The sequence below is a fragment of the Sylvia atricapilla genome, chromosome 4 (genome assembly GCF_009819655.1).
Source record: "Sylvia atricapilla isolate bSylAtr1 chromosome 4, bSylAtr1.pri, whole genome shotgun sequence".
Lineage (NCBI taxonomy): Eukaryota > Metazoa > Chordata > Aves > Passeriformes > Sylviidae > Sylvia > Sylvia atricapilla.
This window is the reverse complement of record NC_089143.1, coordinates 33,457,835-33,484,539: the sequence shown is the minus strand read 5'-3', so window position 1 is coordinate 33,484,539 and position 26,705 is coordinate 33,457,835. Positions and strand designations below refer to the sequence as shown.

Below are 26,705 nucleotides of genomic sequence, written 5' to 3'. Positions count from 1 at the left end.
AGGGAGTGTGCCTGGGAGCAGATTCACCGAAATGAAGTAGAAAACAGAATAATCAAAATACATTTTAGGTTATTGTAGTGATGAATTGTTGGTTTGTTTTATTATTGGTGCTCTATGGACTTCTCCTTCTCCCCTCAATGAAATTTTCTGTCCCCTCCTTTGAGACAAGTATTTACATCCCTTTCATTCTTTACAGTAATACATGTGAGGAGAAGGACGTTTTTGGGACAGACAGAATATCCTTGTATCACATAATTATACAGACTTTTTTCTGGGGGACTACACTCCCTCATTCTCTCAGATTTAATACTTGATGCTTAAAAGGCTCCTTTTTGCTGTTGTATTTTTTTTAATACTTATAGTATCCTTGAGAACATCTTCCTTATTATTGATCAAGGTGTCATTAAATTATGATACTGGCTTAGAATTTGTTTTGTAAATAAATACAATATTTTCATTAACAATTCCTTGATCTTTGCATGTTCTTATGGTGTTGTTTCAGCCAAAGTGCTGCTTTAAAAAGTCAAGGATTTGTCATTCTGTAGGTTTACAAATGCCACTCTGGATTTTGGGATGCACTGTAACTATTTTAGGGATCTGTATCTGAGGATCGGTGTCAAAATCTGGTTTTGAGGCCTGGACCAAGCAGAAGTTAACAGCAATCTTTTTCCTGACTACTTTTATTTTTTAAGGGATCAGTTTTTCCAGCAGGTAACACTGCTATGTAGTAGCTTAAAATTTTTGAATGTCTGGAAGAAAAGAAAAGGAATTATTTCTATCCCCCTTAGGAAAGTGGGTCAGGCTGTGACATTTATTTATAGAATGTCTCAATATTTTAATTTCTGTTGCAACACTGACTGATCTTTGGCTTGTGCTTTTCTGTAAATGTGACTACCAAATTTTGAGCTATGCATTTGGAGTAAAAATCAGCAGTGATGGAGGTGGCAAGTCTGGAGCTAAATCAGAGTCTAAATGGGCTTCTTGAGAGTTCAATGGATTATTTTGGGGTTTAGTGTTTAGGAGGAATAGGGCACCAGTTTCATTTACAGCACTGGAAAGCAGGAGGGATTGCTGCTGCTGCCTTACATTTCTCACAGAAAGTTGGTGGGTTTGCATTTGAGAAGGTGCAGCAGGATGATGATCCTCTGCTCCACGGGGTGGCCTTAAACTCCACTTACTCTGAGTCCTGCTGGCCTGAAGGTTAAGTCAGTTGCTTAACCTCTTTTCATTCAAAATACAGCACATGTTCTGCCAAGGAAAGTTTTTCCTGGTCTTAAATGTAGGCTTGACAACTTGAAAGCTTATCAAAGTGAAGGACTCTCCAACTGGAGGAGAAGATTGATGTCTGTCAATTCTGAGCATGTGGGCTTTAAAGAATTTGAATTATGAGGCTTTGTTTATGAGGGTCACAGGTGTCCTGTTCTGCAACTTAAATGATTGCACAGGTGCTTGAGATCCATTGAATAATGGAATATTTCTAATTTTGGGAAAGGGATGAAAAATCATCTTATGTGTGTGCATCACCTTGTGTGCATGACTCTTTGATGTTTCTTTGACCATTGCAATAACATGGTTTCTTTGGCCTTTTGTCTTGGAAGGGGTTAAGTTTTGGGGTAGGACACTGCAAAGGCTCTTGCCCCAAGGTTTTAGGGGTTCATTGTGTGCCAGGGAAAGAGAGGGATTGATATATTCTCTTTCTTCTATAGTGAGATGGTTTATGATGTGTGAGATGCCTTTGCTTCAACTGTGCTCTATTGTCTCCTCCTGCCTGGTGTGAATAAGACAACTCTCTACCATAACCCCCAGGAGCATTTTAGGACCATCAGCGAAGGATGAGGCTCCTGTTTTTCTGGCATTGCAAACACTTTAGCGAAATTATCCTTATTTCACAGAACTAGGCCAAGATCCAATAAGTGGATTTGGGAACAGATGGAAGAAAGCAGAGTGCAGCTGTTGGATTAGATTAATAGACAGCTGTTGTAGTGTCCACCATCTGCATGGCTGGTGTCTCAGGTACGAGTGGTGGGGATGGGTGGCCTTCAGGGGGACCTCATGAATTGACCTCTTGTCATGGTAATGTTTCTGCATAAAATACAGGAACTGGTGTTCAAAGAAGTAGGAGTGCTAAGATTGGAGTTCTTGCCGTGTGAAAGCAGAGATCAAAGATAATATAGAGATAATAGAACAATGCCACAGAAAAGTGTGCTGACAAACAGCACAAAGTGTGCTGCTTGTGTGAAGAACACATCCCTTCAGTATAATAATAATAATGATGTCTTTTATTCGTTGTTTTTACCCAAATTTAAATGGAGGAAAAATCTGTAGTAAGGGATCTCAGTAATGTTGACATTTGCAGTGCAGCTTGGCTGGTTGGTTCAGCAGAGATAAAGCTGTGGTTATGCAGTGAGTAAATGCTGCTTTGTGGTCTCTGAGATGAGGCTGGGAATAAAGGAATAGGAGAATATGCAAGGACCTAAATTTGGGATGTTTTCAGTATGAATTTAAAAAACAAGAGTGGAGCTCCAGCATGTTTCTGGTGTGGCAAACGCAGTAGGATTGCAAGGCATTGTCTATAAATGATGGCTTTGGAGCAGTGGGGAAGTGCTGGTGTTGTTTGGGATTCAGCACAGTTCTGGTTTTTTTGATGTGGAGAAATGGAGTTGGAGGAGGGAAATCAGTTTTTCCTTCATAGTTTTTGTTGTCTTAGTTTTCAGGTTAGGTAATCTTAGGGTTTTTTATAATTAAACTTTTTTTTAATTATGTATTTTAATTATTAGGATAAAAATCTTTAATGTGAGGAAAAAGTTCTTCTCTGTGAGGGTGGGAAGGCCCTGGCAGAGGGTGCCCAGAGCAGCTGTGGATGCCCCAGGATCCCTGGAATTGTCCAAGGCCAGGCTGGACATTGGGGCTTGTAACAGCCTGGGACAGTGGAAGGGGGGTGGAACGAGATGAACTTGAAGGTCCTTTCCAATGGAAAACATTTGTTTTTCCATGATTACGCTACAGCGGTGACTTCTGCAGGAGTTTGCTCACCTTGAGGACTTTTATCTCAGGAGGCTGGGTACTTGAAACTACCTGGAGTAGTTCTTTGTTTTGTGTGCCTGTTGCTGTGTAGGTAAAATCCTTATCAAAGCGGATTTTGCTGTAATGTCATTACCTTCATCTGTGAAACCTGGCCTGTAATTAATTACTTCTTCCCAGCTTTACCTGTGGCGTGAAACTGAGGTGGCAGAAGAAGGGATTTAGCTGTTCTACATTAGAAATTTGTGAAATAGCTGTGTGGATTTTTCATCTGCTTCTCTCATCCCCAGTGTGCCTGATCACTGTTCCATGCTTATAAATTAAAGCATTTGCTTATAGTAAATGTCCTTTAACCTCAGTGCTTTTAGTGAGAACATGAACAAAGTCAAATTATCAATCAATGTAAGATAGAAAGCCTTTGTTCTGGAAAGAGGCTGTGACAACCCTTTCTTTGTGCCTTCAATTCCAAATATACCCAAAACAATGACTTTTAATTATGAAGTGCTTGAGCACTTGAGAAGGAGGAAAGGAAGAAAACTCATTGCTTGCATCAGTCTCTAGATTTAGCAACTTCAAAATTAGGATGGACAAAGGGCTTTTGGGTTTGTTTCGTGGTTTTGGTTGTTTGTTTTTGCTTGTTTGTTTAGTTTGTTTGTTTGGTTTTTTAGTTTAGTTAGTTTTTGTTTAGTTGTTTCTTTAGTTTGCATTTGGGGTTTTTTTTTTTTTTTTTTGAGGGAGGGAAAAGGCTGTGAAACTTCTTCAGACAAGATTCTGATAAGCCCTTCAGTGTCACTGCAGTCTAAAGTAATACAAACCTGTTTTGAGACCCAGTGATGTCCACTTCAAGGTTAAATACTATTGTGTTTTATAAACCAAACCAGCCTGCTTTCCTTTTCTGGTGAGTAATGAAGGAAAGGCAAGCTGCATTTTTTCTTTATTAATTTGATGAGAAGAAATATATTCAAACCCCTGTTCCCAGCATATAATGTACCTTTAATGTCACAATGCTTTGAAGTAAGTGCTGCAAAGTTATTTAATCCCTAAATTCTGAGGTATGTTTTGTGAGGTTTTTGTACTCACTAGCAACAGGCTTGCTTTAGATTTATTAGATAGTAATTAGTCAACAGCTTTGAGGCTTTGCGTTGTTGTGCAATTCCTGTCTACGGAGGAATTTTCTCAGTGCATACTAATTAGTATTTGAAAAATGTACGCTTCTAGTATTACTCATATTATTAAAAAAACCCACGGATTTGCCTGGCAATTTACAATATCAGATTTGGCCGTTTACCCAGGAGATACCATTCATTGCTGCCTGATTTTCTTGTGTTGGTTTTGTGCTTTTCAGGGGCTCCTAGAATGATTGGGGAATAATTAAATATGCAGAATCTTTTTGCATAAAATATTTTTCTTTGAAGTTCTTTTTTGGTAAATCTTGGTCGTTGCTTCCCTTTTGTCGTTTTCTTTTAAAAAGCTGGGATAGGCGGCACTCAAGGTTGAAGCTCTTTGAATTTGTGGGCTGTAGGTTCATCTCCCTAACTCTCTTCTTTCCCTTTGATTCTTATATATTGCAATCCACTTGGAAATCAGTGAAAAATTTAGTGTACACAGCATTGTTGTGAAGAATGAAGTTTGAAATAGGCTTTAGGTATTGTGTATGTGCATGTATACATACGTATTTATGCAATACACTTATGTATTTTTTTAATCTGAGTTTTGTGAATGGATCCTTGCAGTTGTTTTTTCTACCCTAGCAGTTTTAAAGTTGATGTTGTAGTTTAGAGCCTTGTAAGTATTATAGTACAGGACTTGACTTACTGTTTTCTTAGGGTGTAGCAGCTGCTTCTTGCAGAGCAGGAGATGGAACACTCAGGTAGTACAGAAGCACTTCTTGTGTAGCAGCCAAATGTTTCACCAAGTTAGCAAAGACCAGTGGTATTTGATGCCTTTCCATATTTTCTGGTGTCTGATTTCTGCATCTGAGTCATAAAATTACCATAGAATCACAGAATTGTTTAGGTTGGAAAAACCCTCTTAGACCATCAAGTCCAGCTGTTCCCCAGCACTGCCAGCGTCACCACTGACCGGTGTCCCCAAGAGCCACAAGCACAGGGCTTTGAAATCCCTCCAGGGGTGGGGACTACACCATTGCCTTGGGCAGCTGTGGCAGGCCTGGACAGCCCCTTCCCCAGTTTCCCCAGTATCCACCCTGAGCCTCCCCTGGCCCAGCCCGAGGCCGTTCCCTCTCCTCCTGTCCCTGTTCCCTGGGAGCAGAGCCCGACCCCCCCGGCTGTCCCCTCCTGGCAGGGACTTGTGCAGAGCCACAGGGTCCCGCTGAGCCTCCTTCTCTCTAGACTCAGCTCCTTCCCAGCTCCCTCAGGAATTCCCCAGCCCGTTCCCAGCTCCCTTCCCTTCCCTGGACACACTCCAGCCCCTCCAGGGCTCTCCAGAGCTGCCCCATGACTGGAGGTGTCCCAGCAGTGCCAGCACAGGGGACAAGGACGTTGCCCTGGCCCTGCTGCCACCCCAGAGCTGGCACAGCCCAGGGGCCTCCAGTGGCCTTTTGCCCACCTGGGCTCATGCCCAGCTGCTGTTACATCACCCCAGGGCCTTTCCCAACCCCTCTGCCCCAGCCAGGAGCTGCAGGGGTTGCTGTGAACCAGCTGCAAGACCTGGCACTTGGCCTTGTTGACCCCCACATCACAAATATGGCCAATGCTTTCTGGGGCCAAAGACCCCTGAGCCTGGTGGTGTTGGTGACAGGTTACATGGGGTAGGAGCCTTCTGTGTGAGAATGGTCTGATGTATGTCAGGAAAACTTTCCACATCCAAGTCCCTCATTCCTGGAATGTTTTTCCTTCTGGAGTTACTCACGTGTTCCAGACAGAGCCAAAACGCTGTGTAGGACATGTCCCAGTTATCCAAACCCCCAGCCCTGTGCCTTGTATGGCACAGGCAGCACTGAACATGGGGAGCAGGGGACTGTTTGCTTTTTTACTGGAGCTTGGAGATCAGTTGAGCTTTCTGTATTGAATGAGAAGATGAAATTCTATTTTCAGTTTGCTTTTGTGCTGAAGATTTATTTCTGTCTGGGAGAAGGCTTCTGGAAGAACATGGATGCTGCTGCCCTGCTCTAGCCAGGCAGTGCAGGCAGTGAGAACTTAATTCCTATTTATTTTTCTTTCAGAGATATCAACTCTGATTTATTACAAGATTTTAATATCCTTCATTTGTCCATAATGGCAGGAAGTTTAGTAAGCAGTCTGAAAAACTTACAGATATGTTTTTACTAATGGCGTGTCAAAGAAGTTTGACTTATATTTTTAAAACTAAATCCAGTTCTGAAACTTCATTGAATAGCATTGATGTTGAAATGCTCTTTTTTCCTCCTGAGAAGTGACATGCCTGGGGCTATGGTATTAACAGGATTATTTTATTTTATTTTTTGTTTCACTCTTGGTAGCATTTCTGTGGTGAATGAATTTGCAGTTGTTTCCAGATAAAATTGTTGCAAGAGTTCTATGAGCAGAGGCTCCGTGAGACCTTTCCACATGGCATGAGATAGTTTTTTAGCTTGACAGATGTGCTCAAATTTTCAGAATCTCTCTCTGCTCTTGGTTACAGGCAAAGTTCTATCAGTGTTGATACTGCTTGATTCGTGGTTTTTCCATGGATATTATATTCAATTGGATGATTTTTTAGACGAAAAGACTAGGTGTTACTGCCTCCAGTTTGGAAGGATCATTTGGTTTTGTGAATTCCTGGTTGCTAGATAAGTGGTGTGAAGTTTAAAAGATGCTGAAGTTTTAAAGGAAATATAAATCACAGACTCATGGAATGGTTTGGGTTGGAAGGGACCTTAAAGCTCATCCAATTCCATCTCCTGCCATGGGTAGGGACACCTTCCACCACTCCAGGCTGCTCCAAGCCCCAGTGTCCAGCCTGGCTTTGGGCACTGCCAGGGATCCAGGGGCGGCCACAGCTGCTCTGGGCACCCTGTGCCAGGGTCCCACCACCCTCCCAGGGAACAATTCCTGCCCAATATCCAGCCTAAATCTATACCTTCTGTGTGTGTATTCTTTTTTAATCTAATCTCTGTTAACACCTACATCTGTATCTCCATAGAAGGCCCAGATGCTTCTTGTGCTTCCAAAAATCTGAGCTTTTCTGCACTTGCCTGAATATCCATTTCCTGCAGAACTTCAATAATTGGCAGTTAAAAATCTTCAGCTCAATTTCTCAGGTTGAAAAATATTATAATAAATTCATTTATAGACAGAGTAAGATGGTTTTTAAAAATCTAAGGGTTTGGCCTTTTTAATTTGAACCAGATCAACCTTAAAAATGCTTGATGGAAAAGAGTTTGGAAAATAATTTTTGACTCAGGCAAAATATTTTAAAAGTGAGACATTAACATTAACAGATCACTGGGGAAAGGCACAGGAAATGTTCCAAGACACTGTTTTGGGGAACTTCTGATCTTGCTTTCTTCTCTTTTTGCCAAACTTTAAATTTTGAGTGGTTTTGTTTCAAAGCTGTGGTGTAAGTAGGACAGTTGAGTTTTGCCCGAGGGCTGTGATTTGCTCCAGCCATGTGCTGATGATGGAGTTTAGGAATCCTGGTTTGGGTGCCTGTGTGTGCTCCACCAGAACGTGGTGTTTGCGCACCTTTAGGTGCTGCTGCTATCCTTCCTTGTCATTTATTTTCATCAGTTTCTGCAATATTTCAACAACTAGAACTCATCTTGAATATTTTGCCCAATTCATGTGAGATAGGAAATGTATATCCCAATGGTTCGGCTCTTGCTGGTGTAGAATTTGCACTGTGCAGCATTTGCAGATGTTGATAACAGTAGAGAATCACAGAATGACTGGAGAGGAAGGGACCTTAAAGCCTGTCTCATTCTACCCTGTGCCATGGGCAGGGGCACCTTCCCTTAGACCAGGTTGCTCCATGCCCCATCCAACTTGGCCTTGCTCACTTTCAGGGATGGGGCTTGGGGATGAGTCCTCCATTCAGGGGGTTATCAAGGAGTTTGTGGAGAGTCAGATAGTGAGAATGAGTGAGTGGTTGCACCATGGACTTCATCTGAACTGCATGCAAGAGTGGTACAGTTTATGTAAATAAATAATTCAGGAATAATTTTAACTTCTGTTGGGCAATTCCTTTTGCTGGTTAGATGGTTTATCCATACATATAGGTTTGGAACCATGACATCAATCTGATAGAGAAACCATCATTTTTGAGGTGATGTCCTTCAAGATGTCATTCTTGAAGAACAATCATCAGATGGCCTGCACAGAGAGTTCAACAGTAGACTTCCAGCTGGGTTTTGTTGTGCTGTAGTTGGTTTCTTTATAGTGGCTCTTAAGTAAGTAATAATCTAATGTTGATATTCAAAATTTAGGGAATCCTTTCTGAATGTTTAAAACCATTGGACACTAATGCTTGTCTTTGTGTTTTTGTTTGCAGACTCACTGAGCCTTCAGGGTATGTCACAGATGGGCCTGGAAATTACAAATACAAGACAAAATGCACCTGGCTCATTGAAGGAAGGTGAGTATTGGAAGCAGCTTGGGATTTTGTGTTGCTTACTGGGACTTACAGGGTGAGTTTTATCTGCACTGAATATTTTTAGGTCTCACAATTCTTTCTGGCTATTCTAAAAGCTAGATAGGGCAACACTTAATTGTTCTTGGTAAATAAATTTTTGTGCAACTGAGTCCTCCAAACTGACTTCTGATTAAGAGGTTTGTGTTGAAACAGCATGTGGTAAACAAAAATCAGTGCACTTCTGTAAATAATGAAGGATTATGAATTAACTGATATCATAGTGGGCCAATCAGATGATGGGATTCACTACGCATGGGATTTTTCAGTGGTCTGAGAAACAAGAGAAATTTTATTCATGAAGAATCAGTTTCTGTAGTGATGAACTATAGATATTTCTTTACTCACTGAGCCATGAGGACTTCAGAGAAACCGTTGACCTTTTATTGCAAAGGTTTTCTAAACTGGGAGAAGTCCCTCAGATCCCTCCCCTCACTTTGCTGCCCTTTCTGTATTTGATCCTTATATGGCTTACAGCAATTTCTTGCACAGGTTTTTAGGAGTAGCATATTTAATGCTATCCTCTGCCCTCTGATTGATGGTGCAGCAGTTCAGAGCATCTCACTTGTTGAAATACATTTTTGATAGTGCCAAATGTAAGATCCATTTGTTTTGTCTCTAAAGCTTTTCCATGGTCACATACGATGCTGTGTGATAACATCTGTGTGTTCAGCCTCATTCCATGTTGTTCCCTGAATCTGCAGGTAGGGAGTTCTGTGAATTGGCATGTGAGTTTTGCAGGAGTGTGAACTTGTACTGGACACTGCAAAATGAGGCCTCTTGGCATCTTGGTGAGTTAGAATTTCCTACAGTCCCAGAGGGCACTTTGTCTCCTCCCTGTGTTTAGCATATCTGTTGCTGACATGCAGAGTGGGATCAAGGCATCCTTAGCAAATTTGCCAATGGACACCAGGCCATATGGTGAGGTCAGGATGCTGAAGGGAAGGAATGGCATCAGACAGGAACTGGACAGATTCGGAGACATGGGACACTGCAAAACTCATAAGGTTCAACAAGGTCAAGTGTAAGGTCCTGCACCTGGGTTGGAGCAGGCCAGGGCACAAACACAGGATGGGCAGGGAATGGCTGGAGAGCAGCTCTGGGGAGAAGGACTTGGAGGTGCTGCTGGGTGAGAGCTGGACGTGACCTAGCCCAGAACCCCCCGAGCCCTGGGCTGATCCCAGCGTGGGCAGCAGGGGAGGGGGATTCTGTCCCTGTGGCCCCTGAGGTGATTCCCCACCTGCAGAGCTGCCCCAGCCCTGGGGCCAACAGCACAAGGACGTGGAGCTGCTGGAGAGAGTCCAGAGGAGGCCCCGGAGCTGCTGCAGGGCTGGAGCCCCTCTGCTCTGGAGCCAGGCTGGGAGAGCTGGGAATGTTCCCCTGGAGAAGGGAAAAAGTCCAGGGAATGCTCAGAGTCCCTGAATGGGCTCCAGGAGAGCTGGAGAGGGGCTGGGGACAAGGCCTGGAGGGACAGGACACAGGGAATGGCTTCCACTGCCAGAGGGCAGGGCTGGGTGGGGTATTGGGCAGGAATTGTTCCCTGGGAGGGTGGTGAGGCCCTGGCACAGGGTGCCCAGAGCAGCTGTGGCTGCTCCTGGATCCCTGGCAGCGTCCAAGGACAGACTGATGATGCTTGGACCAACCTGTCCATGGCTGGGTGTGGAAATAGATGATTGTGAAGGTCCCTTCCAACCCAAATCACTCTGTGGTTTTTTGTTTGGGAGGTCTGAGGACTTAGGAGGAATTATTCATTGCATCTGCTTCAGACATTTATTTGAGTTGAGAAAGTTTAATTCCTAAGCTCCTAAGGTACTCAAAACTGAGGTCTGAGCGGCTCTGTGGAACCATCCAGAATGATGGAATTGAGAGGCAACCACTCGCTATTAACTTTATAAGGAGCTCAGTTGTTTGAGGTAGTTAAGAGCACAAGTTGGATGCTCCAAGTGGCTACAGCTTTTAATTTGTGTAGGTAATAGGAATACGGTTTGCAATTACAAATAATTTAAAAATGTTTCACAAGAGCATTGTAGCAGAAAAACCAGCCTCAGCAATCCCAGCACAGCCAGCTTAACCCTCTTAACTTCTGTTTTTAAAGCATATTGTGACTCATATTTTTATCAGAAGCGAAGTGCTTCTCATAGATTGTCAATAATGTCACCAAAGGTGCTCTTCCAGCCTGTAATTACTACTACTGAGATACTTCCTAGGGAACCATCACTTTGTGGTGTTTGAAGTGAGATCTTTCTTGCTGGAAAGACAGAAATGTTCCTCCCTATTCTGTAGCCAGGTGTTTATGTTGGAGTGCTTTTGCCGCCTGTGAGTGTTTATACCCTGCTGTCAGGGCATGGTGGTAAACAGAAAAGAGATAATCACGCTGATTAAACCAGCCAAAATATGCAGCCCTGTGAAAACAGTCCAAGCTCTCAAAATTCCCAGAGACCTGGACTTGGAAAGCAGTGCCTGCAGAGCTGTTCAGTTCTGAGTGTCCTCTCCTCGTTGCTGCATTCCATTGTGCAGAGGGCTTTTAGGTCAGCAGGGCAGGGTACAATTGGAGTGAGCCATTGAACACACTAGAGAAATTCAGATACAAAATAAGCCGTGTGTTCCTTAGTAGTCTCATTTCCTTTACGCACCATTCCTGACTTTTCTTGTCTGGTGTCTGTGCTGTGTTCTTACCCCAGGGGAGTCCTTTTCATTTTTCCCAGGAGTGTGAACAAGGCAGATGAGTTCCATGAAGCCTGAGGACCATGTGGTTGTGCAGATGAGGGCTGTCTGCTAATGCTTGTTGGCTGTTGCAAAGAGACTCTTCCTTTTTGTTTGTGGTCTGAACCTTTATTGATTGACAGTTTCTCTCTGCTCTACAGCTGTCAAGCTAGTCAAGTAGAAGCAAATCCCTCTGATTCCATAGACTGCTCAGTTCTGAAGTCATAGGTGCTCTTTGTGCCTTTTTTTTAAGCAGGACTTTATTCTTGAGTTCCACCTGCTACTCTTTTCCAAATGCCTAGAGTAGATTGTTGTACCTATCAAAAATTATTTATTTGCAGAATAACTTCCTAAAGACTTCCCCTTCTGTGGAAAAGAAGGACTCTATGGGAAGCTGACATTTTTTAAATCTATTTGATTAAGATGAGCAGAAATGCTGTTGGAGTGATCCTAGACACTTGTATCTGTCCTTTCAGCAGCTCCAGCTGTGGGTGGGAACAAGCACTGCTAATACAGATTCATCTTCTATTTGTTTCAGATCCAAGCACAATGTTAGTGGTGTTTCCACCATCCTGGAGCTGAGCCCGAAATTAAATATCTGCTGTGGTTTCTCTGTGATTGTCTTTGGATGTATATTTTTATATTAGCCATGAAACAAATGGTATCTTATCATGTTGAAAACCTGGACATGCCCCAGCCATGTCTGCTGGCTCCCAAAAGTCCCCCAGTTATGGGCTGGCCCCAGTGGGGACAGCAGGAAACTGCCCCTGTGCCCCCTCAGATGAGGCCCTGACTGCAGAGCTGCCCCAGCCCTGGGGCCAACAGCACAAGGACGTGGAGCTGCTGGAGAGAGTCCAGAGGAGGCCCCGGAGCTGCTGCAGGGCTGGAGCCCCTCTGCTCTGGAGCCAGGCTGGGAGAGCTGGGAATGTTCCCCTGGAGAAGGGAAAAATCCAGGGAATGCTCAGAGTCCCTGAAGGGGCTCCAGGAGAGCTGGAGAAGGACTTCTGACTTGTTTGGGCAGTGGCTGAGGTCACTTGCTTTGTTCAGCCTGGAAGAGGAGACTGGGGGGAAACCTCATCACAGTCTACAGCTTTCTTTCTGAGGCGAAGAGAAGGGGCAGACAGTTCTCTTTCTGTGGTCAAGGACAGAACCCAAGGGAATGGCTTGAAGTTGTGTCAGGGGAGGCTTAATTTTGCTATCAGGGAGAGATTCTTCCCCCAGGGCGTGGTCAGACACTGTCCAGGCTCCCCGGGAATGGTCCCAAGGCTGCCAGGCTCCAGGAGCACTTGGGCAGTGGGCTCAAGCACAGGGTGGGATTGTTGAGTTGGCCAGTGCAGAGGCAGGAGTTGGACTCAATGGTCCTTGTTGGTCCCTTCCAACTCAGGATGTTCTGTGATCTGTTCTGCACAACAGGACACAGTTTTCTGACCATAAAGAAATTTTTGCTTAATACCAGGAGAGCTGCACGCCAAAAAAAAACAACCCCGAAGTACAGCATGTTTAATGCACCTACGGTTACCTCAGGTCACTCAGTTTTGTCTTATCTAGATGAGTGCATCACACCAGAGGAGTGCATTGAAGGGTTTTTGCCCTTCATGTTGAGTGGCTAATTACAAATCTTTTATTCATTAATTTTTTTCTTTACAGGCCGAACACAATCCTCAGGCTTCGATTCAATCACTTTGCCACAGAGTGCAGCTGGGACCACTTGTATGTGTATGATGGAGACTCAATTTACGCTCCCTTACTGGCAGCTTTTAGGTAAGTTCCCCTCGGTAAGACTCTTAACTGTAGCTAGTAGTATTTTCTTAACTTAGAGCCTGACTTAAATGTAGCTTCTGACACTGTAAATATGATCCAGTAATCCAAATTTATAACTCTGCAAGTACAGCCAGTGTCCTTTTGTGCACTGTTTATTAGTATAAACAATTAAGGAGTTGTTTTTCACTTCTACAATGAACAAGTCGTGTCACTGCGCTCTAGCATGTAAGTATTATGTTTTCATTTCCAAGTCCCGATTCTTTGAGAGACAAAAAATTTTTTGTCATCTGTCTGGGCTGGAGATGATTTGGTGTGCAGTTTCCTTTGAGAGGAGAAAACCGCCCCATTTAGGGATTTGAATGTGATTTATAAGTTAAACTTGTACTGTGTCAATGCAGACAGAAGGGAAGAAGCCAACTAATGTAGATGTGGAGGTTTCTAGAATGATGCCTATTTTTTGTGTACCTTGAACTTCAAATTTTTTAGTTACTTGGAACATGTTCAGGAGCAGCAATGATGGCTCAACCTTGTAAAAACAGAATCACAGGATGCTTTGGTTTGGGAGGGATCTTAAAGCTCATCCAGTGCCAGCCATTGCCGTGGGCAGGGACACTCCCACTGTCCCAGGCTGCTCCAAGCCCCAGTGTCCACCCTGGCCTTGGGCACTGCCAGGGATCCAGGGGCAGCCACAGCTGCTCTGGACACCCTGTGCCAGGGCCTCAGTACCGTCACAAGGAAGGATTCCTTCCCCGTGTCCCATCCATCCCTGCCCTCTGGCAGTGGGAAGCCATTCCCTGTGTCCTGTCCCTCCATCCCTTGTCAAATGTCTCTCTCCAGCTCTTGATGTGTAAAAGTATCCATTCCACCAGTAGGTTATAGGTATTTGGCTTGTTCACTCTGTGTGGATGCTGGTGAGCAGTTAATATTTCCTGCTGAGACCTAAATGTAACTTGTGCTTTTCTGTATTCGAGTCACACAGTGACACCACCACCTTAGGCTTTTTAGTCTTTAAACTGAAATTAAGAAAATAAACCCACGTTTTCTGTGGAAAAACTAAACTAGTGGTTCCCTTGGGACTCTGCTTGTTCCAAGTGGCTGCATAACTGTTTCCAGAATTAACCTTCTGCTGGGCTTCCTCTCCTTTGTGAAATGAAGGTCTAAAAATACTTTATGTTTGTTCTAGAAAATCCTTGTAATGTCTATGAGAGAAGATTGGCAGAGGAACAAAAGCTGATAAAATTTAAACCCCCACATGTGGTTGTTTTGGTCTTCAACTGCAAATGTAGAGTTGTTTTGGAGTGAATGAATGTTTCCTTGTAAAGCTTCAGACTTATGTGACGTCAAAACAGGGCACCTCATTTGAAGAGGAAGCAACCTTTCTCTTCCAAAAACCTTCAAAAACGTAGCAATACCACCTGGAAATGTTCTCGTGGTATCATGCCTTGATGGATGTAAGGAAGAGGAGGAAATGTCATCTTGACCCACTATCATTTTGTTCTAATGAAGCTATTTTTTAATACACTGGTGAAAAGGTGAAATGATGATTTGTGCCTGACATTTCTTGTGTGTTTTCCAAAAATTGATAGGCTTATAGAATCAAAGATTTAGGTAGTTCACAGCATTAATAGCTATCGTTCAGCTATTTCGTGGGAAATCTCCTGTAAATCAGGAAGCCTTGGCATGAGGACAAGCAAACGTGAGCTTAGTACAATAATGTTTTTGAGGTAGGAAAAAGCCCCAGTTATTTTAATTGCTTCTTTTGATGACATTTGAACTTAACTCCATTAAGCAGTAAGCAGTGGTCTTCAGTTATCCGTGTTCAGGAAATGGGACATGCTTCTCATTTTGGCAAAGTACCAGAAAGCATCTCTTGAAAAACACTTTTCTCTAATACAAAACAAATGCATTGGAATTTTTAAAGAGCAGTGTTCACATTTTCTCAATTTACTTGGGTTATATTAAATTTATTATTATAACCGTATTTCCTTGCTCATTATTTTTGCACCATGCCAGGAGATTTGCAAGACTGAGCTTTGTACAGTTGGATCCTGGAAGCTTTCAGAGTTTGTTGATAAACACTAGAAATTCCTTTCACTCTTAACTCAGTTTTTGTTCCCTCCCTGGCTCTTTATAGTAGCTCCCTGAACCTTCACTTCCTTCACTGAACTCATTTTGTTTTCTTGACCTTCTAATGCTCATTTATGTTTGTTCACAAGATTTTATTTATCCCAAAATATATATGTGTGTGTGTGTATATATCTATCTATCTGTCTATCTATATCTTATAAATATACAAGATCATCTTGGGAATCCTTACCACTGACTGTAGAGAAGCTTTAAATTGGTTTTATCAATTTTTAGCAGCAATAAATATTTGCTTAATGCCAACATTTGCACAGTTCAAGTGCGTGCATAGACTAAACTCCTTGTAGTCTGAGAGCCCCCAGGGCTGTCTGGTCCTGCACATAAAGCTTTTTTTATTAAACAGCGTTAAAAATATCTTTGCTGGTTTATATTTGTGACCACAGGCACAATGAGACTGTATAAATGTGCTGCTTCAAAAATGCAGTAAAAGAACTTGTGAACAAATGCAGCATGTTTGTCAGCACTGATGAAGAAATCTGAATTAGATAAATTCCACTCAGGACCTGTGAACTTTGTTGGTTTTGTTAACTTTACTCCACGTTAAACATTTATCAGAGCTGGGTTTTTTGCACCTTTATTTTCATTTTGCTCTGGTAGGCAGAAGTGTTTTCCTTATCAAACTTAGTTCTTCAGCAAGAGTTTTGGCAATAGCCCAGAAGCTCCCGGTGGTTGCTCTCAGGTGCCAGATGGATGGTCATGTGAGGTTCTATTCCCTCAGGCAACAGGATCAGCTCACCATCCTTGTGTTACTTGCCAGTCACTATGGCACTTGAGCCCCCACATTTAAGTGTAGGGGTGAGTTGGGTTGGAAGGGTCTGATCCCTCTCTCAAAGCAGGGTGACCATCAGAGCCCTTTGCCCAAGACTTTGTTCAGTCACGGTGTGAATTTATCCTTAGGATGGAGATCTTGTTGATCCTCTGGGTTAGTGGTCCAGAGATTGGTGTTAAAATAATGATAAAAAAATTAATCTATACTGATGGCTAGCCAGTCTCTGGCTGCAACCTGTGTGTGTTGCCTCTTGTAGTTTTCTTGTGAACCTCTGGTATTCCCTTCTCTGTAGTCTCTCCTGAGGTAGTCGAGGTCAAAAGTTAGATTTCACCATCACCCTTCAGTGGTCTCTATTTGAAGTTAAAGAAACCTCATACCTTCTACCTCTCCTCACACATAAATCATATGGTTGACCCTCATCTTTTTTTTCCTTCTATTCCCTCAATTCTTTGTGAGAAACTGTAACTCACCTTGCTGCCATGGGAATGTGCATCCAGCTCAGGGGCTTCCAACAGCAGAAGCTCCTCTGGAGCTGGCAGAGCAAGGCCAGAGGAGGTCACAGAGGTACTGCAAGGGCTGGAGCTTTCCATTGAGTCAGGCTGGGAGAGCTGGGAATGTTCCCCTGGAGAAGGGAAGGCTCCAGGGAGGGCTTCCAGCCCCTGGCAGGGCCTGAATGGGCTCCAGGAGAGCTGGAGAGGGGCTGGGGACAAGGCCTGGAGGGACAGGACACAGGGAATGGCTTCCACTGCCAGAGGGCAGGGCTGGGTGGGGTATTGGGCAGGAATTGTTCCCTGGGAGGGTGGTGAGGCCCTGGCACAGGGTGCCCAGAGCAGCTGTGGCTGCCCCTGGATCCCTGGCAGTGCCCAAGGCCAGGTTGGACACTGGGATTGGGATCCACCTGGGACAGTGGCAGGTGTCCCTGCCCATGGCAGAGGGTGGAATGAGATGACCCTTAAGGTCCCTTTCATCTTAAACTATTCCATGATTCTATGGTAACAATCATGCAAGAACTGAGGAGGTTTTTTGGACAAAGCTCCTGATCTGGAGGGTTCTGCAGATAGACAAGCTTCCCTGTGGTGGTGCTCCAGCAGCTGGATTTGCCTGTACTGCAACAAGGGAAGAAGATTTCAATAAAGATTGTACTTTGAGGTGCTGCCAGCTCTATAATGAGTCTGTTGTCTAGTATTTTTTTAGTGTGTGTTTCCTTAAAAGTCTCTGTTTGGGAGTTATCTTGCTTCATTTAAGACAATAAATTTGAGATGTCTCCTTATATTCTCCTTTCTCCTTTTTTTTTTTTTTTTAGACTTCTGTAACTTTTTTATTTTGTGTAGTTTTACTCTTGTAGTTCTGAGTATAAATGAGGTGCATGGACTGGTTATTAGTAACATATAAATCTTGCCATTTTGTGTACATCTGTGTCCAGATGGATCAAAGTATTTAAAAATTAGGATAATTTGTTTGCACTGGATTTTGATGGATTGCAAAGCTGATTTTTCAGTATCATCTTTATCCTTTTACTCTTCCATGAGCTCTACTCTGTATTTTCACCCTTTTCTTTTCTGACTCCCAATTTTGCCTGTTTTCTGCTCAGTAGAGCTTATCATGCTTTGATCTTTAACAGGTTGTGTTTCAGGAGGAAATGAGGAATATGCCAGTACCATGATACTCACATAGCAAATCCAGGAAAAATAATAGAGGACATGCCCTTTGTTTTAAATTATTCTGATTTTTCAATGGTCTAGGGGAAAGAACAGGGCAGTGTGTGCAGGGCGATGGAACAGTTGGGTCTCCTGGTCATAATTGTGGACTTCCAGTACTTGAAGTGGGCCTCTATGATGAGTTGGAGAGAGACTTTGGACAAGAGCATGGAGTGACAGGACGAGGGGGCATGGCTTCCTATTGTCAGAGGGTAGATCTAGATGGGATATTGGGAAGGAATTGTTCCCTGTGAGGTAGTGAGGCCCTGGCACAGAGTGCCCAGAGCATTTGTGGCTGCCTCTGGATCCCTGGAAGTGTCCAAGGCCACTTCATTCCCCAGGGCTTGGAGCATCCAGGGATGGTGGAAGTTGCCCCTGCCATGGCAGGGAGGTGGAACAAGATGATCTTAAAATTTCTTGCAGCTCAGGCCATTCTGTGTTTCATTGGTTCTCTGATACTGTTTCACTTTCTGCCGCTTCACCAATCCAGTTTACAGAAAATAGATGTTATTTCAATCAAAAGCAGAGGTTTGCCTTTCCCTGGGTGTCACTGGGCAGCTGAGCTGAGTAGGAGTGTTTATTTGCTTTGGAGTAGAGATGGTTGCGAAATGTTTTGAAACCTTATGAAAGGAAATAAAAGCAGTGTGTTGTGAAACATGCTGATCTTGGCCAGAGTTGAGTTGCTTAGAGATTCTGGATCATAATTTAAAGGAAGTTTTGCATAATCCTTTATAATTTTGATTCTGCCTATTGGATTCTTTTTCATGGCAGATGTAAATTGTTTGTGCTTCTGTTAATTCCACATGATGCTGGGAGCAGGCTGATTTATTCACTGTTTTTGAGGTTCAGCCTTTCAGGGATCTGATTGTTCCCACTGTGTTATGTTCTCTTCATGAATTTCTCTGAAAGAAATTAAAATGCCTCATCCCTGGAAATGTTTAAGGCCAGGTTGGATGGGACTTGGAGCAACCTGGGTTGGTGGAAGGTGTCTCTGCTCATGGCAAGGGTGTTTGACTAGATGACTTTAAAGGTCTCTTTCAACCCAGACAATTCTATGATTAAGTTTCCTTAGACTGTTTTAATTTTGTGTAGGTGGGATAACATCCTCTTTAGTTATTTACACATGAATCACCAGAATAAGATTGAAATAGGGAGTAAGTGGGATGCAAGCATTGTTATGGAAGTACCTGTGTTCTTGTCAGACAAATCCCAAATTTGAGATTTTGATGAGAAAACAAAGAATTGTCTAGTAGTAGTCCTTTTATTAGGAAGGATTATTGTGGGTTATTTTTGTCTTACTTTCCACTTATTTTGCCCTGTAATATCAGTGATAAGTGCTGAAGAAGAAACTAGGACAAAGCAATTTTTTTCTTGTCCCTGAGCTGCAGTTTGCCTTACCCAAATTATTTTCAAATGTTTGTTTTCCTGTGGTGATGTACTGTTATACAGTGTCCATTACAAAGGAATATTATGAACCAAACAAGAAGTTTTTTAGGCTTTTTGTTCTTTGGTTTTGTGGGAGATGATGCTTTGGGAGAGATAAACTTCAGAAGTCTCAAATGTTGAGAATGAAACAAGGCGTCTCTTCAGAGAGATGAAAAGGGTATTAATTCTGCTGTTTAATCCCATATCCTTGAGAAGCAAATGAGCAGCGGGGGGAAATTTGGCTTTCTCATAAGGAAATATTTCTTGAAGTGTATATGAGCAGGTGTGCTGGAGTTGTTTAGCCAAAACATGGGATCAGGTTCCAGTGATTTTATGGTGAGTTGGTAAAATGAAGGATATCCTTTTATCCACCATAAGACTTGTTGTGCAGGAAGATCTGTTGAGCAGTTTGCAGCATGATCCTGCTGTAGGTAGCTTGTTCATCTGCTGGTTTCAGTGCAAGTACCCTAAAATCTGCAGCAAAAAGGATCACTGGGTGTCTGTTCTGTTCTTGGAGCACACATTGTATTGTATTATGGGGTCAGAAAAATTCAGGTGATAATTCAGGTGGAAAAATTCAGAAAAGTTCAGCACAAAAAAATGCTTTTCAAGTAGTATTGATGGATGTTGTAGATATCTGGGAGTGATTTCCTTAAGCGCATAAACTCATTTACTCTGTTCTAGGAAACTGTCTTCAATTGTGTTTGCTTTTTATTCTAAGCAGATGTGAAAAGAGGAAAAGTAAGTTCTTCTCAGGGGAGAATTCTTTCCAACATTGTTTTTTAGTTGATGGTGGCCTTGGATACTTGGGAGTCACAGGGCACAGGACAAGGCTGGGCTGTTTTCCCCGGCGGAGCAGCTGGAGCTACCTCTGGTTCCCTGCCCAACACCTTCCACTCTGCGACTTGAAGTCTCTGCTTGTCACAAAGTTTTGACTTTGCCTGTGAAAATGGGAGTGAGGTCGGGGAAAGATGGATCTGTACAGGAAAATAGCAACTGACTGTGAACAGGGGGTGGTAGACCATGTGCTGTACATGGATAAAGACTTTTAAATACATAGATTCAATAGACTTTGAATTTGTGCCCACTTGGATGCCTTTTGTATGAGGGAGGAGTCAACTTCTTGTTTTTCTCAGACTTCTGTTAAATGAGGAGTAAACATTCCTTCTCAGACACAAAGTATTTAGTGCAATAGGTAAATAGGTAGTAGCTACTTTTTTCAAAGCTCATTTTAGTTTGTTAGTTTATTCAAATTATTTTGACAAACCATTATATAAATCTTTAGTGTGTCTGGAATACTGTAGATAGTCTTGCCCACCATCTTTGCTTCTCTCTGCCAGTCCTGGGAAACTAACAGGCTGGAGGATCTCAGAGAACCTGGAAGGGTGAGAGAAGCAATTGAAGGCATCCAGAGGTGTGAAGCAGAGAATGAGATGGGAGTTGAGTGTGACAGGCTGCTATGATAGAAAAGACGACAAATGTGGATGTGATGAGTCAGGTGGAGCTTATGAAAGAAAGGATGATGGGAAGATGTTGAGATGCCTGGGGGATGAGATGGCATTCAGAGGGACCTGGGCAGGCCCAAGGAGCTTTCCTGTGGGAACCTCTTGGATTCAACGAGATCAAGTGCAAGGTCCTGCATCAGACTGGAGCAATCCCGAGTATGAGAAGAGCCTGAGGGACAGATGAATTGAGAGCAGCCCTGGGGTGAAGGGCTTGGTGATACTTGTGGATAAGAAACTGGACATGCCTTGGCCTTGTGAGCTGGGACCCAGAACAACCCCTGAGCTGATCCCAGCGTGGGCAGCAGGGGAGGGGGACTCTGTCCCTGTGGCGCCTGAGGTGATTCCCCACCTGCAGAGCTGCCCCAGCCCTGGGGCCAACAGCACAAGGACGTGGAGCTGCTGGAGAGAGTCCAGAGGAGGCCCCGGAGCTGCTGCAGGGCTGGAGCCCCTCTGCTCTGGAGCCAGGCTGGGAGAGCTGGGAATGTTCCTCTGGAGAAGGGAAGGGCAGGGATGGATGGGGTATTGAGCATGAATTCCTGTCTGGGAGGGTGCCCGGAGTAGCTGTGGCTGCCCCTGGATCCTTGGCAGTGCCCAAGGTCAGCTTGGATGGGACTTGGGTGGCAGCCTGGGAGAGTGGAAGGTGTCCCTGTGCATGGCAAAGGTGGAATGAGATGAGCTTTAAGTCTCTGGTTTAAGCTTCTAATGCAAACAAGTCTGTGATTCTATGGCTGACTGTTCGTATTCTCATGGAAAGGAACCCAAGAGGCAGCAAGTCAAAAATTAGTAGAATAATCTTTCCTCTCCTGTTGTGGAGCTAAATTGTTAACCTCATTGCTGCAGATTTTTTCGGGTGGGAAGGATATAAATGATTAAGAGAGGAATTGGATAGAGGCATGGATGAATGGTTTATTTACCTATGCTGACTTGGGTGCGTTCTCCAGGTCTAAGCATCTGAACTGGGTGTCTGGAAGGTGGATTACGTATCACCAAAATGCTCTGTACTTGCTTGATTTGTCACAGCCTTTCCCAATCATTTTTGTAGCCCACAGTCAGGAGGTGATCTGGGCTTAGCAGAGCCTTAGTTTGACTTCACAATACAGGTTTTATTATTTTGAGACACATTAACTTCTGTTTCTAAACATGCCACCTTGTTTTATGAATGGGACCTATTGCTGAGTATGAAGGGAGGGAAAGGTTTTTGATAAGGATAGCTAACATGCCCAATAGTTTCCAGTTTTCTGTGGTTAAATACTTTCAACATACATTTATTTATGATTTCACAAATTCATTATACTTCAAATAATGCAAATACATCGAGTTTCAATTAATTTATTGAAATTCAGTTATTTTTTTGAAAGTACTGCATTTACTCTTGTTGCTTTGCTCCTTTTTATTTCATTTCTAATATTGTTCTTTTACTTTTCCAGTGGTCTTATTGTTCCTGAGAAAGACAGCAATGAAACAGTACCCGAAGTTGTAGCTACTTCTGGATATGCTCTTCTACATTTCTTCAGTGATGCTGCCTATAATCTCACAGGGTTTAACATCACCTATAAGTAAGTGGCACCACTCCACAGCCTTGCTACAGATTGATCAAAAGTTTTCCCGTTTTCTCACTTTTGTCTTGAAACAAACAATTGCCACTGAAGTGTGTAATTATGAGCAGACACCTGAAATTAGCTTTTTATCCTTATTATACCCTCACAACAGATAATAAGTGGGATGTGCTCAGTGTCGCAACTCGTCAGTTGCAAGTGTGGACAAGATGTTTGCTCCAAAAGACATCTTATTATTTATTTTGTGACTAGATCAGTTTGGTTATACCTAATCAACAATAAATGATATGTTTTGTGCACATCAGTGCTCTTGAGTGTTCTGCAGTGATACTTCTGCACAAGCACATGTTTCCATCAGCCACACGTTTTACTTGAGACACTGGGCTGTACCTGCTTTTGAGGATCCTCATCCTTGGCATGTGCTTTCTTTATTCAATCCCTGGATTGAATCCCTTAATCTGTCTTTTTTTTTATTCTGAACTGATTTTATATTGTTTCATTCATACTCTAAACAGATGGGTGTTTCCTGTTCGCTGACATCTATTTAGTCCTCATTGATGGGCTTTTTAAAAGTACTTCTAGTGCGCTCTCTAATTCATCAGCTGCTTTTACAAAGGTATTGTCTTGAGGTAAATGTGTGGATGTACTTACAGAGATAGAAGATTTGGCTTCTGCAGGGATCATGAGCTTTTAATTTTTTTGCTCCTACAGATGCAAGTTATGTTTGTGCCACACTGGGAGATTTAATTTGGGAGTAACCTGCAGAAGGTCTCACCCCTTTCAGAAAAAAAGCAGCTGGAAAAACTTCAGTTACAACTGACTTCTTGCAAAAATTGAGCTTTTCTTAAAATGAGGAGCTTAGTTTTTGAATGTCAAGTCTCAGTGTTTTCATCATTAGTAAGAACATAAATATATGCTTAATAATCCACATAATAGCAAATTCTTTAAAAATAGGGGCCATCTAGCACCCTTGAAAGCTCCAGAAGAATTTGAGGAGCCTTTGCAAAGTTACTTGACTCAGAGGAGCTGAAGAGGCAGCGTTTTCCAATCTGACTGATTACATAAACCAGGACTCCATCTACTGCCAGCTGTTGGATTTGCACCATTGCAATAAAATACTCTCTTCAAGAACAATATTCTTTTAATTCTTCACTTTCTTCATAATTTCAAACAATTTTCAAGTGCTATTTTGTGTCCTGGTTCTTAAGGTTTCCTCATAACATTTTTGCATCATGTAGCTTAAATGGTATAGAACAGTCTTCATGGTTACTACTGGGTGTAGGTATTCCACAAACACTTGTGAAATTATGTCTTGGAGCCAATTACAGTGAGAATAATGGGTAGTAATTCCCATCTGTGAGTTATTCTGGTTGATACACCAGAATAAACAAAAAGCAAAACAAAACAAAGAAAAAACGGAGTCTGGAAATTAATATGATCTCAAAAATGGGAACTTCACCAAGGATGTATCTGGTTTTGCCTCAGTTACGTTGCAGATATTATAAAATCAGAAATTATTCAAACCAAGCACGTCTTTGGCTTGGGTTTCATCTCCAGTTGTTCTCTTGGTAAGCAGATCCCAAAATAGCACCTAATTGTGAGCAGTTAAAGTATAAATTGCACAGACACCACAGCTGCCTTATACTCTGATTAAAGTCCTCACTGTTGGGTGTTTTAAGGCAAGTAATTTGCCTTCCAAATGGCTAAAAATCATATTGATAATTTTCTCAGAGGAGCTTAGAGTTTAACTTTTGAAATGAAGCAATTTTGTAGGAATAGAGTACAAATCCCTACAGATCCATCACATCACACCAGGTAGCAGGTGCCTGTCTCTTGGTTTGTAACAATTTCTGTTAACTTTCTTCAGCATCACTCTTGCCTTTGTTAATAGTTCTTGGGAATCTGCTTCCTTCCTGAGGAACTGCTTTGTGCTCTGTCCCCAGTTTCAACATGTGTCCCAACAACTGCTCTGGCCAAGGGGAGTGCAGGCTCAACAGCAGCACCATGGCCTTGCAGTGTGAGTGTGCTGAGCGCTGGAAGGGAGAGGCCTGTGACATCCCCTACTGCCCGGACAACTGTGGGGCACCGGAGAGAGGCCACTGCAACCTCAATGGCTCTAAAGCCTGTTTGTGCTCTGCAGGCTGGCAAGGTGAGTCTCCTGGTGGATATACAGAACTTTGGGGATGCAGTTTCTATGTATGGGACTGGCAGTTTAATTGGGAGTACATGGGAATGTTCTGCATGACAAGCGCTTTGACACGGAACACAGTATCTGCTTTTTAAATTTAAAAGATCACTTCATTTGGAAGGATGGATATGCTGAAGAGGAGGCCACAGAGAGGGGCTCCAAGGGCTGGAGCCTCTCAGCTCTGGAGAGAGTTTGGGAGAGCTAGGGGTGTTCACGTGGAGAAGAGAAGGCTCCAGGGGGACCTTAAGGGCACTTCTAGGGCCCAAAGGGCACCTCCAGGAGAGCTGGAGAAGGACTTTGGACAAGGGCCTGGAGTGCCAGGATGAAGGGGAATGACTTTGAATTGAAACTGGATTGTTTTAGATTAGATATAAGAGGAAGTTTTTTACAATGAGGATGACCCTGGCACAGGGTGCCCGGAGAAACTGTGGCTGCCTCTGAATCCCTGAAAGTGTTCAAGGCCAGATTAGACAGGTATTGAAGCAAACTGGGATAGTGGAAGGTGTCCCTGCCCATGGCAGGGAGTGGAAAGGGATCTTCCCAACCCATTCCAGTCTGTGATTCTGTGGGGTTTTTTTATGACTGCATTTAAAAGCAATTTTGTCACCATTTAAAGTGGGACCAACCTGTGGTGTGCAGGCATCCCTTCAAACCTCATTCCTGTGCACCTAAAGCATATTTGAGCCTGGTTGCAATAGCTGACCTGTTTGAACATATAAAGTACCTAGTTCTCATGTCCAGCTGAGCTGATCAGACACCCCCAACTTGGCAGTGATTTGGCCTGAACATATATTTTTCCTTTGCAAAGACCTACTGACATGTAAGAATTAGTCTCAGATTAAATTCAACCAGCTACAGCACTAGCAAGAGATTGACGTCCTGCATTTATAATTGCAGACTTTGGAAGAAAAATTTCTTAAAACTTTTAAAACCTTGTTCTCCCAGGTCCTGGCTGTTCAATTCCTCTTCCTGCAAACCAGTCATTTTGGACCCGGGAGGAATACACTCTTCCAAAACTTCCTAGAGCATCTCACAAAACTGTCATCCATGACAATAAAATGTGGATTGTTGGAGGCTATGTCTTCAATCATTCTGACTCTCAGAAGGTTTTAGCGTGAGTATAAACCCAGATAATAAAAACTAAAGAAAGGAACTGAGATTTGAGAGTTATTTTTAGGAAATGCCACCTGACATGCTTTGCTTTGGTCTATGCATCATCTCCAGGGGAAAACAACCATTAAAAAAAATCAAGCTCACATTTGAGACAGGGAGAAATCTTGCTAAAGTGTGCTAGTTTTGGAAAAGAAAAGCATAAGGTTCCTGATGTTCAGTGGGTTTTTGATTCATTTGTGTCTGACAGCATTTAGCTATTCTCTGCATATTTCTGGGCCAGCTCCTAAATTATATCTAGCCTCATATTCAAAGACGGTAGTTCTGCTTCTTCAAGGAAGGTAGTTTGCCCTTCCCTGTGTTGTGTCTGTGTGACTTGAGTTTTTGGCTTCTTTATTCACACATGCTGATTACTCTGGGTGTAATCCACAGTGGATGGGATACCAAACTCTGGGAGTGGCATTAGGATGAGGACATTTATGCAATTGTTTGAGGAGATTTAACAGTAACTAAAAGATTGAGTAATAATTTTGTACTTCATGGAAATACTCCATTGAAAAACACCCAGCTTTTGTATTGTATTAGGGCAGATCTAGGCAAAAGCTGGATTTTTTTCCAGGGATACTCACATACCTCACTTTGATGGACCTAAGTGAGAACTGTGTATTCTGCACTCACATCCTGAGGTAATGGTTCTTATAGGGGAAGAGGAGCTGAAAACACACATTTAAATGTAGAACAGTTGCTAGTTGCACCCACAATTTACTCCTCCAAAGTCACACCTCATTTTTTAATAGGATACCCTATGGCTTTGTTGAATGCTTTCTCAGAGATGATTTTATCTCACAAGGCCCTAAGCCTGGCAAATATAGTGCCTTATTTTAAATAAAAAGCCACAAGCCATTTTCAGGGCAGAGGGTTTTTATTATTTTAAGCATGAATGGCGAAGACATAATAAAAAAGTGCTCTTTAAGCACTGGCAGAATGTTTTTAATCAAGTAGTTGGAAGTTACCTAAGTTTAGTGCAAAGTTTTCCTACTTCTTTGAGGGAGAGGTGGTGTAGGTTGTCACAGCTTAATAGGCAATGTGTTAGCTATTGGGTTTATATAGAAAAGAAAACAGGGCAAAGAAAATCAGTATGTGGATGTTGAGTAACAGAGCAGGCTCAGCTGGGTTTTTTAACCCATAAGTAGTTTGTGTGAACTTTGTGCATGCTGA

At 42.8% G+C, this 26,705-nt stretch overlaps 1 protein-coding gene across 1 annotated transcript in view; it reads left to right on the top strand.

The window, feature by feature from the left end:
* ATRN (attractin) overlaps positions 1-26,705 on the top strand; it is a 146,740-nt gene that overhangs the window by 24,934 nt on the left and 95,101 nt on the right. The window contains exons 2-6 of the mRNA XM_066317554.1: positions 8,491-8,574; positions 12,979-13,092; positions 22,061-22,189; positions 24,133-24,338; positions 25,323-25,491. Coding sequence (XP_066173651.1) covers positions 8,491-8,574; positions 12,979-13,092; positions 22,061-22,189; positions 24,133-24,338; positions 25,323-25,491 — 702 coding nt within the window. The remainder of the gene's footprint in view (positions 1-8,490; positions 8,575-12,978; positions 13,093-22,060; positions 22,190-24,132; positions 24,339-25,322; positions 25,492-26,705) is intronic.